The sequence below is a fragment of the Morone saxatilis genome, unplaced genomic scaffold (assembly GCF_004916995.1).
Source record: "Morone saxatilis isolate NCDOM2014 unplaced genomic scaffold, NCSU_SB_2.0 Contig17, whole genome shotgun sequence".
Classification (NCBI taxonomy): domain Eukaryota; kingdom Metazoa; phylum Chordata; class Actinopteri; family Moronidae; genus Morone; species Morone saxatilis.
This window is the reverse complement of record NW_023339729.1, coordinates 13,631,260-13,642,496: the sequence shown is the minus strand read 5'-3', so window position 1 is coordinate 13,642,496 and position 11,237 is coordinate 13,631,260. Positions and strand designations below refer to the sequence as shown.

The following is an 11,237-nucleotide window of genomic DNA, read 5'->3' as shown; positions in this document are numbered from 1 at the left end:
GTGCAGTGTGTGCAGTGTGTGCAGTGTGTTTGCTGTGCAGTGTGTACGCTGTGCAGTGTGTTTGCTGTGCAGTGTGCGTAGCAACAGCGTCCTCTGCTGTCACAGCGGTACGTCAACGTAGAGACGTCACCCCGCCAGCGCTCTTCTCCTATTGGCCGCTTTCGGCCGTGTGACCAAAACAGTATCATGGCGGCCTCCGCTGCTGTCCGGTCGAGCATGGGTCTGACTTTCAGACTTTCTCGAGTTCTACCGGACTGTAGCACATGTCCTCTCAACAGGCTCAAGAGCTGTGTGAGCAGCGTGGCTAATGTGCAGAGGGGGGGGTCCTTTGACAGCTTCCGGACGATAAATCGACACTTGCAGACGAGTATAGGTGAGTGGGGCAGCTTGCTAACAGCTTTAGCCTCAGTCAGAGCAGGGTCTTCTCTCGGGACTGTTTGTTTACGATACGCGGTAATGAGTTGTATTTATCCAGAGTGCATAGTTATGTTATTGTTGATGCCAGCAAAGCTTGACTTACAGGTGGTCCAGAGATATCAGACCCTATTGGAGTCGAGAGCCCGCTCAGTAACACTTGTGTAACTTCACTTCAACATTCCCAGATTATGAAACTTTGGGCAACAAGTCAAACATTGTCCTCGTGGTCTGGAGGTGCTCGTACGGCCACTGACTGCAGAAACATTCACACTCCTGTTGTTCCTGCCTCTTTTCTAAAGGTCTTTACCAAAGTGAGGAGGGGAGCTCCAATGCAGAGGACCCAGACGATGTGTAAGTTCACTTGGGGCTTTTATTGTGAGTTGATGAGGTGTTTTCAGTGGGTATTAGTCAATGCACACATTGTACTTACTGTACTACTACTACAGCAGCTACGACTAGTCCAGGTCAGTGGAGGGGACTAATCTTTAGGGAAAGATAGCTCCATTTTTTTTTTTTTGCCAAGTCATGCTGAACTTTATTTATTTATATATTTTTGCACTCTGATCACATCCTGAACATGGACTTAACTTAAATAGTACTCTTAACCAGCAGCCTACATAGTATGCGTATGCAGCATTTGAGCGAAAAATTGTCTACAAAAATGATTAATTTGATGGTGTACATTAATTAAATAAAAAGTAAGACATTTTAGTAGAACATTTGTGGCTTGGTCCTCCATTAATTATGGTTTGAATCCTCCTATACACAGATAGTGGGAGAGGTTTTAAAGCTCTTAATCTTACTAAGGATGAAAAGTGCTGTGTAAGAACAGTCTATTTACAAAATTACTTATAGTAAATACATGTGCACATGATATCAGAATAATCGATACCCATTGGGCTCTGTAACAGATGATTTATGGACACACACCACACATGACTACAAAAACTGCACATTTTTGCCTCCTCACACCGGGTTAGAGCAGGAAACCGTATCGGCACTTACAAAAAAACACCACGTGTGTCTAAATTTGTTGGAAAATGACCAATGGGTAGCGTTAGTTGGACAGAAACTCGATGGAGGCTGTGTATAGCTAAGGTAAACAGTCACAGTCGGTGTCATAGAACCACTATGTCCTATGACTCTGACTTTTATCCCACATTTTAACACTATGTAGTGTATAGTGTATATATTTTTTGCATCTTAAGTCTCGTGAAGTGATTGGTTTGTAGGAATTTCTTCTTGTGTGATCTGAAACGTTTTCGTCCGTATATTGTTCCAACTCAAGCACTTCCCTCAACTTGGAACATGCTGTTGCTTTAACTGCCTTTATTTTTTAGGCACTAAAAAGGGCAGAATGGTGAATTAAGATTTTTCAAAACCTTGCCAGATACACTCAAATATATGATTGTTGATAAAGCTAAATTAACTTTGAACTATCTGGTGTTTAGGGTGAATGTGGTGTATATAGATCGGTCTGGCCAGAGGATCCCAATTAAGGCCAAAGTGGGAGATAATGTCCTCTATCTGGCTCACAAGCATGGAATTGACCTGGAAGGTGAGCATTTACACAGTTAGTAAAGCAGTTTACTAAAGCATGGTTTTAAGATGATTATTGATCATTATTTGTCTTTCATTTAGGAGCCTGTGAAGCATCACTGGCTTGCTCAACATGTCAGGTGTACGTGAGTGACGCCCATTTCAACAAACTACCAGAACCTGAGGAGAGGTAGGTCTGCTACAAATGATATTTTTCTTAACGACATTCAAATGACGTCAAATGTGTGCGATGAGGATGAAAGAGAGATCACTGTAAATGTTGACACATATCTTGGTGCTTTAGGGAGGACGACATGCTGGACATGGCGCCCATGCTTCAGGAGAATTCCCGACTGGGATGCCAGATCGTTCTCACTCCAGAGCTGGACGGCATTGAGTTAACCTTGCCCAAAGTCACCAGGAACTTCTACGTGGACGGGCATGTGCCCAAACCTCATTGAGAAGAGGTGCAGATAATGAAGAGGTGGATTGGAGGAAAATGAGAGGGTGTCTCTGCGCTGCCCCTTGAGTGAGAGGGGGGGGGCGATGATGAAGAGATGCACGGCTAGGATAGCAAAGTCCGTAGCAACTCCCAAGATGTCTTGCCGACTGACAAATTCCACAGTTAACCAATGACAAGACAGGCCTGCAGATGAAATCAGGCAGTCAGACACTATACAAATTTCACTGGAGGTGAAATTAATGGTTACTTCCCAAAAAAAAAACAACTGAACTGACAATGTATTTATTTGTGTGGAACATTCTCAGGCCAGCATTACGACACCATTCAATCTCACAAACTGTTCTTTGTTAAAACACCAGACAATTTGTTTGTTTTATACATTGCAGAGCAAATTTTTAACAAAGTTCACCTTTGTGCAGTTTAATGGAACATTCCTTGTTACAGCTCATATACGCACAAGTATCACAAGTTGAGTCATTTTTGCCAGTCTATCATTGCCACCCTGATTCACTTGTCAGATAGGGCATGCATGACATTTCCTTTCATTTTTATTTACCAAGTTAATTTGTAGGTGTTGTGCTGGCTTATCAGTAAGTACCTACGCACTGTCTGTAGTTAGACTGAAGTCACAAACCTCAAATAGTGTTCCTCTGCATGGAACTGAGGCCAGACACAGAAGAAGAAGAAGCCATATAATACAAGTGTTTTTGAAAGACAACATTTGCCTGAAGCTTAAAGGATGGGCTTCTAAATATGATAAATAGATAATAACAACAACTCAGTTTCACCAGTCTAAATTCTTGCATTGTATTCAGTATAAACATTTCAAAACATTCAGGTGAGTTGTGTTTCAAGCGTCAGATAGAAAATGCAAGGTTTGATTAGTTGATCTGGTTCAGGTGCTTAGCATGATGGAGGTAGACAGCAGAGTCAGGCTTCATGTTACCATGGAAGGAGTTCACCACATCTACCCTTTACTTGTCAAGTCTAGCTACTGTACTTGTCCAATTTACGCACAAATGTAAGTGAATTATGTATGTCTTAGAAACTACAAATATTTAAAGTTGTGCAATAAAACAAGTTTTAAAAAGTCATTTTTTGAACACTGCTCATTACTCATCAGCTTTAAACACTAAGCATAAGGACTGAAAGGGGACAAAATGAAGTTGCCTTCGTTTTATCCAAACTTCAATAACCAATAGTTCATTGCATGATTAGCAGGCGGCCATTGTTGCTAAAAATCGACACCTTTACCTAGCAAACATGTAAACGTGCATTTGAGTTGTCGCAAAAAGCGGTTTGCAGCAGCTACCAAGTGGCACTGGAACACAGTGGGCAGCACTTTTATTCACCACTGCTGTAATCTAGCAAACCAAAAACACCCGCGCAACTCCTCCTCCTGGTCCACAACAGCACCCAGTCATAGCAACCAGCTCCATCGGTCTGAGTTCCCAGTAAATTGGCACACTTCATCAGTTAGCTGATGATCGACTTGGAGATCAAAGGTGAGCATCAGGTAAACAAAGGTGGACTGTGGCCTATATATTAATTTTTTTAAAATCAAATTTGTAGTTGTTTTGTTCAGGCCCAAATGATGCAGTTAGCCATAGAGGCCATGACAGGTCAAAGGTGTGTGAATACAGGGCCCTTTGTAAGATCACAGTTAATGGATCAGATCATATGCGATCATTTAACTTGCATGCGGACTAAAGCGAGCTCAGGTAGATCTACATAAAACTACAAGGACGCGAACCGTATGCGTCATAATGCCCATAGAGTTAAAACATTAGATCAAACCAGTAGCTACAAACGTACACCGGTTTCCGTAGGTCTATATAGGCCATTGAACTGCCCATCATTCCATTTATGAGTGAAGTCATAGTCAACTTATACAATATAGAGGAGAATAAAGGTGGAAGAATACAACCTCCAGCACAGCTGGAGTGATTGTATTGATTGAGTATTAATATTGTGTCAGTATCCATGCGACTTGCCTCTGCGCTCGTGACAGTCAAACTCAGACAACCGCGAAAAAATCTACAACGCAAATGCTACATTTGTGTTCTGGAACCCATTTAAACTGCATTGTTAGTTCGACTTCTTGTTACATTTCTTCCGGTGAGTTAAATAAGTTACAATTTAATTAAGTCGTTTTTCTTAAAATAGGCGGTTTCATGTCATATAAATTATGTTTTTCAAGGAAAATGACACCGCGACCATATAAGGCATTTAAATAGGCTGAGTCTCATTAGCTCTTGTAGGCTAATACAATGTCGGCCTAGTTAAACATTTTAATAAACTGTCCTAAAGTTCATTTTCTTTTAGCCTAACATCACTGTCACTGTTGTATACAGTTTGGAAACAAAAATGTTAAACACTGCAGTAGACCAAGCTTATCTGCTGTCACTGTGCTATCTACATACAGTAGCTTATGTATCTCAATTATAGGAGCTATGGATATAAATATGAATCAGATTGTGTAATATTCTATGTTGGACAATTGTTCAAAATCCCATTCAGCCTGTAGAATAGTGGTTCCCAACCTTTTTAGCTTAAAGCAATATTTATTTTCCACTATCAGTCGATGTCTATGAGTTGTGAGCAGTTCAGCTGAAGAGCCATCAGACTGTTTTATTTGGAAGATCTAGAGAAATGTCTAAAAATAAACACACAGTTTGACTTTATTACTTCCTACTTCGGTAATCAACCCCTTGAGGCGGCCGACCCCCAGGATGAGAACTGCTGATCTAAAAGCTGTTTGTTTCGTATGTGTGACGCAGACGTTGCCTCAAGATGAGCACAGGACCGAGGACACAAGCTACCTTCATCCAGGGAAACCAGAGCACAACAGAACACGATCCCTCCCGCTCAGCACTCTTTTACCTTTGCCAAGAAGTTTCCAAGCTAGCCTCCCCCATCCACAACAGTTTCCTGGACACAAATACTCCCTCCCTGTGGCTAAACGACACTTCTCGGCAAGATGCTTTCATAGTTAAAAAAGAGGAAGGGGATGCACATTCATTTCAAGTCTCTAGTAGTTCCTGCCAGCAGAGTTTGTCTCGCACGTTGCCTTATAATCAGGTGAAAACGCTGAAGGAGGACAGTCACAGCAGCAAGGGCACAACTTCGGTTGAGCCACATTGTGAAAGCGCCAGCCCCTGGAAAGTGCTGAGTCTGATCAACCTGCAGTGTGAGAGGCTCCTCCATCACAGTGATGTAGAGGAGCCATTATTAGGCCATTCAGTGTACAAAGCACCGACGGAAAGAGCAGACATAACGGACCAGGGTTTTGGAGGTGACTGCGTAAGTGTCGAATGCACTCTGAGACCGTCTCTTCGTATCTATGAAAGACAGGGAATCCCAAACTGTGTGAGTCCTGTGGTCGGTGTGAGAGACTGCAGTGGAGGAGCCTGTAGTTCTAAACGCTGTGTGAAAAACTCCAAAGTGGGCCGTTGTGTTCTGCCGCAGACAGCTGAAAAGACAGACGCTGTCAGAGCAGAGCTGGTGGAGGAACACACTACAGCACCTCCTCAACATCACCACGCAGACAAAGGGGAGGACAAGTTCAGCGTTCACAGACAGCTTGAGTGGAACCAGGAGTGTAAGAAGGGTATTTTAAATGTGCCCCTCTCTGAAAACGCTTTGTCACGAACCCACATCCCCGATCCTTCCCTTAATAATGGGGTTGATTCAGATGACGATGCAAATCTGTCAAAGCCAGCGCTAACGCTAGATCACAATGGAAACCTGACAGAGTCCCCACGTGACACCCAGCTGCCCCACCCGAGCTCCGTCCGGCCTTCCTCACAGTCAGCATCGCTCTTATTTTGCGCTGCAGGGAGCTGTCACTCACTCTCAAAGCAAAATCACAAAATCACAGCGTCTGAACCAGAATGTACGGAGGCTCCCATCGAGGGGAAATCGCCTCCCGCTGCGCGACTCAACTCCTCAGGCTGTAATGGAGAAACCAACCCCTCACCTTCAGCATTATCACAACCAGAACTTAGGGCAGGGCTAAAGGAGGAAATTCCTCCTCCAACTAGCCAGCAGTGGAGAACCAAGACTCCTAGAAAACAACCTCATCCCAGCCGGAGCGTCGATATCCAAGACCCAGACTTCCAGGGAGTGACGTTCAGGATGGACACGGAGCTGGACGACAGTAGGGAACAGTGTCGGCTCCTCATAACTTCGAAGTACAGGTAGTGACAGATTCATTAGTTTTTCTGCTTGTGAATTTAGAAAACGGTGTTCATAAGTTAAACTCATACATATTATTGGTGTGTGCCGCTTGTGTATCCGTCGCAGCAAGGAGCTCTGCAAGAGTGTAAGAAAACCGAGGCTGAGGAGTCGGACATCCCAGAAATCCCTTAAAGCTAGCAGCTCGGATGAGGAGAGTGACCTGACGACCAATGTTTCCAGTAGGTAACACTCGAGTACCTGCGCTGTTCAGTGAAGCTGATTTCAGTTTATATGGACATTTTTACAGCAGTGTGGAGTCCCTGCAAGTTAAACTGATGATCTCATTAAGTCAAGTCAATTTTATTGACAGTATAGGGGCCAAAATCACGAGTTTGTCTCAGCCCACACAATACAACGTTAATAAGAGAAATAAAAGGACACACCTCAGGAAGAATAAATAAAAAACATAATATAAACTATACAACTGTAATAATTTAAGCAGTTTCAGATACAAGTTCAAATAAAAATGCTGCCATGTTATGTGTTAAGCATTACTCTATAGCTAAGTCAAGTATGTCTTTGCATGAAATGCCCATTTTCTCCACTAGAGGACGCCCCCACCACATTAAAGCATGACAGCCTGACTCAGGACAGGTGGTGTACATTTGATAGTATTTACATAAACGTCTGTGTAAACACCCTAAGATCCATATATAATAAAAAACTCAACATGTAACATTTTATTGTGTAATTCTTACTTTCGGCTGTACAGCCGAGGTTTGACTCGTTTCCACTGGCAGCAGCAACAACATTTCTTTCAAGTATTTTCAAATGAATAGCACTGATTAGCATCTCTCCTCACATTTTAACAAAACTTCTCAATGAAATGTAAAGTGAAGATATACAGCCATGTTGTGTTCTGTAAGTTATTAACAGGAAAATGCAAAGTATACATAAGAATATATAGTAAATAAATAATAAATAAAATCTCCCCTTGTTGTTTTTGTTTTTAGTCTTTTTTTGTTGTTGTCATTAAAATCCAGAACTTTTAAGAGGTCATACAGTAGTATTAATCTTATCACTGAAATGTAGAGTCCATTGAATCATATGTACTAGATATAAAATGTTGCTTGTTTTAAAATGACAGGAACTAAAAGTGTGTTTCTTTCTGATTCACAAGAGGGTAAAGTCTGTGCATCATGCTGCACCAGGAAGACCCCCATGTGGAGGGATGCAGAGGACGGGACCCCACTCTGTAATGCTTGTGGAATAAGGTAGCTCACATTAACACAACATGAAGCTGTGTTAAAGGCCTGATCTATTAGATCAACATGGGAGCCTAATGCTACTTTTAAATGTAATGAAATTTAATCCTGAAGGTCCAGTGTGAAACATTAAAGAGGCTCTGTTGGCAGGAATGGAATATAATATTCATAGGTTTATTTTCATTAGTGTAAAATCATCTGAATATATGAAATGTGTTTTCGATACCTTAGAATGACTCGTTTTATGTACAGACGCTGCAGGTCGCCTTCAGTGGAGTCCATCATGTTGAATTGTCATGTTTCTACAGTAGCCCAGAACAGACAAACCAAACTCTGGCTGTAGACAGCGCCTTTGGCCTTTGGGGTTTTTTCACAAAGTTTCTAATTTCTTCAACACTTGACAGCCTTTTGTCATTCCCAGGTTTTCAAATACAGCTGTGTTTATTTAGTTTTAATCTGAAGATTTATTATGCACATGGTCAAGGATTTTTTAAAGTTATTTCAAATTGTTACAAGCAAATTATGTTTTGTGTAAAACTAGATCAAAAGTGTAATTCCTATAATACATACAGAATTGGACTGCATTTGACAGTATATAACTTTTTCCAGATGGCGTTTGGTTTTCCTCTCATGTTTTTCAGAAGTTTATTTTGCCTGTCAATAGCCACCAGTAAGGACAATTATATGGATTAGAACCAACTCTATAAAATTGCTAAGTACAGACTCATGGGCAGCCACAAATGCCGAAATGGATTAAGGGTTTAAAGCGTAACACTTCAACAGCTCTGCTGTTGGTTCATTGTCACCATTGCTTTTTATTAGTGGAAAGCTGAAAGTCAAACATGTTTTACTTCTCTACAGTTTCTTCTGTTGTGATGTGATATTTTCTTTAGTATACCTCTGAAGAGGTATGCTAAAGAAAATATAGAATATTCATAGTCTGTACTCACAGAAGACTGCAGAAATAAACACCATCTTGCTTCTGAGAAGAGGAATAATGCTGTATCAGTGTTGCAGTGACCCTAAACTGGGAAATTTTAATATACATGTCATAGATAAATGCTATTTCTACTATTTCTTAGTTCAGAATAAAAACAGCATTCATAAGAATACCTGAACGTTAAAAAGAAAGACCAATCACCACTGTATTTTTTTTTTTCTCTCTTGACTTTTGAAGGTATAAGAAGTACAGAGTGCGCTGTGTCAACTGCTGGCATATCCCTAGGAAAGAGGGCAACTCCAACTCATGCTGCCTCAAGTGTGGAAACTTTGTGAGGCTGACCTCAGCTCAGCGGAAACACACCACCTAGGCAACATACACAAAGCAAAGGTTTTTATGTCCACATGAGGAGAAGCTCTTCACACACACACACTTGCTCTCAACAGTTCAAGAATACACTCTCTGCTCCTGCAGGTCTTCTATCTACAATTCACAGCAGACGTGAATGCAAACATGGAGGAGCAGCACCAGCTTCTTACATCTTACTTGACTCTGAGTATTTAGATTAGTGTCACTGCTACAATGTTGTCCCTCAGGCAGCAGCACTAATCCCCTCGATCCTCTCCACACCAGGGAAAACCAAAAAAACCTAAGACGGTGAAATCTTGGAAAACTCTTGGAGGACAATGTCTGAAAACAATCTGCACCTGCAACTGCACGGACTGTATTTGTGCTACCTGCTAAACCTGGATGTGGCAAAAGTGACAGAAGTTATACAGTTGATGGGTTTCTTTCTGGATATATTGATGAAGCACAGGCAGTTTGTAGCAGAGCTGAGAATTGTAAATCAATTTCATACTGAAGGGCTACTATAAGAAAATAGACACATTCAGTGGAAAGTTAAGTCATAATTGTTGACAGTTTTCATCTAAATAGCTTTACTGTTGCTTGTGTATAATGGTCAGCAGTGCCAGATGGCTGCAGTACAAAGTTATTTCTGTACAGAACCAAAAACAGCAACCTGGGCTCAGTGCTGCGTTCACTGTTATTAACTGCAAAAACATTTCCTTCTCTTGACCTTGACAGCAAGACTGTCTGCCAAGATCTGTAGATACACATTTTGTTAAATTAAGTTATTTATTTAGTTGTCTTTGTCAACATTTCTAATTGTGGTTCCTCTGGGGTGTTGTTTTTTTTTTTCTCGTTGTTTATTTGGGATGTTGCCTGTTTGATTGGTGGACTGATTTGTTTAGTATTGCTGTTTTCTTTCAGAAGAAAAAAAATAGATTTTTGTGTGTGCATGCATCAGGTTTTGGTCTGTATTAAATTCAGTGTGAAATATCTCATTTGTTTCCTGGTTCTTTTTAGGTACAAGTAAAACCTCCGCTTTCCCCTACTGCAATGTCTATAAAACAGTGTAACAGTTTGAGAGGGGGAGCACATATCAGATTAATCTACACGGAGAGGTACAGGGAAGAATTGTTCATTAATGAGACTTCCCACAGTTTCCTCAGCCCACCCTGCAGTACAGGCCAGTTTGCCAAGTGGGTGGCCTCACACGAATTGATACAGTGTGGCTATTATTTCAAAACGGATTACGTCTTCCTCTTATTTGAAACAGCCAGCGAGAGAGAGAGAGAGTGCTGCCCCTCTCCCCATGTGCCAAACCATCCAGCGTGAGGAACACTGAAGGAAATGAGCGTTGTTTAAGCCAAGAACATAAAAGATAGAAACAAGCTCAATAAAATGAATTTGCTTGCTTCATTGTTTTACGTTAAGCGTATTTCAATCCGAAACAGTCTCACCTGCTGTGGTCATTTAAACATCAGCTGTGAAACATAATGAACAGTGGTGGAGAGTAACGAAGTACATTCACTCAAGTGCTGTATTTAAGTACACTTTTGTGGTACTTGTACTTTGAGGATCGTCATGCTATGCCACTTTATACTTCTGCTTCCCAGAGGACATTTATTTGACAGCTATAGTTACTTTGCAGATTACTTTTTCATATAAAACATTATCATTCATTGCTGTAGACTAAACTAGCCAGTCGTGTATAAAGTAGTTAAAAGTGGCTCTACATTGACCAAACACACTATTGAAAATATAATAATCTATACTATTGTAAACAGACTGCTGAGGTGCCATCTATATAAAGTACTTAAATTTTGCTCTTTACTCTTTCTTAAAGGACCACTGTGATTTACTGGCATTTACACGTGAAGTTGCAGATTGCAACTCACCTCAAAAAACTGCAGTGACTGCGAAAAACGCGAATGGCCCTAGAGCCAGTGTTAGGTTTGTCCATTCTGGGCTACTGTAGAAACAGTTCACGGCGGCCTCTGTAGAAGAGGACCCGCTCCCTCTGTAAATAAAACCGTCTCCTTCTGAGGTAAAAAAAAAAATATTTTTCATATTTTCAGGTAATTATACA

At 41.2% G+C, this 11,237-nt stretch overlaps 2 protein-coding genes across 2 annotated transcripts; both read left to right on the top strand.

Annotated features, from left to right (window-relative positions):
• The first annotated feature begins 168 nt into the window (after positions 1-168).
• Positions 169-3,513, top strand: fdx2 (ferredoxin 2). Its single transcript, XM_035660998.1, has 5 exons — positions 169-373; positions 717-768; positions 1,869-1,975; positions 2,059-2,146; positions 2,261-3,513. The coding sequence occupies exons 1-5, from the start codon at positions 187-189 to the stop codon at positions 2,415-2,417; spliced, it is 591 nt and encodes a 196-aa protein (XP_035516891.1). The 5' UTR covers positions 169-186; the 3' UTR covers positions 2,418-3,513.
• Positions 3,514-5,212: 1,699 nt separating this feature from the next.
• Positions 5,213-10,144, top strand: zglp1 (zinc finger GATA like protein 1). The gene is made up of 4 exons (XM_035659645.1): positions 5,213-6,618; positions 6,725-6,837; positions 7,779-7,872; positions 9,041-10,144. Exons 1-4 carry the CDS (start codon positions 5,213-5,215, stop codon positions 9,171-9,173), a joined length of 1,746 nt encoding a protein of 581 aa, XP_035515538.1. The 3' UTR covers positions 9,174-10,144.
• The last annotated feature ends 1,093 nt before the right edge of the window (positions 10,145-11,237 follow it).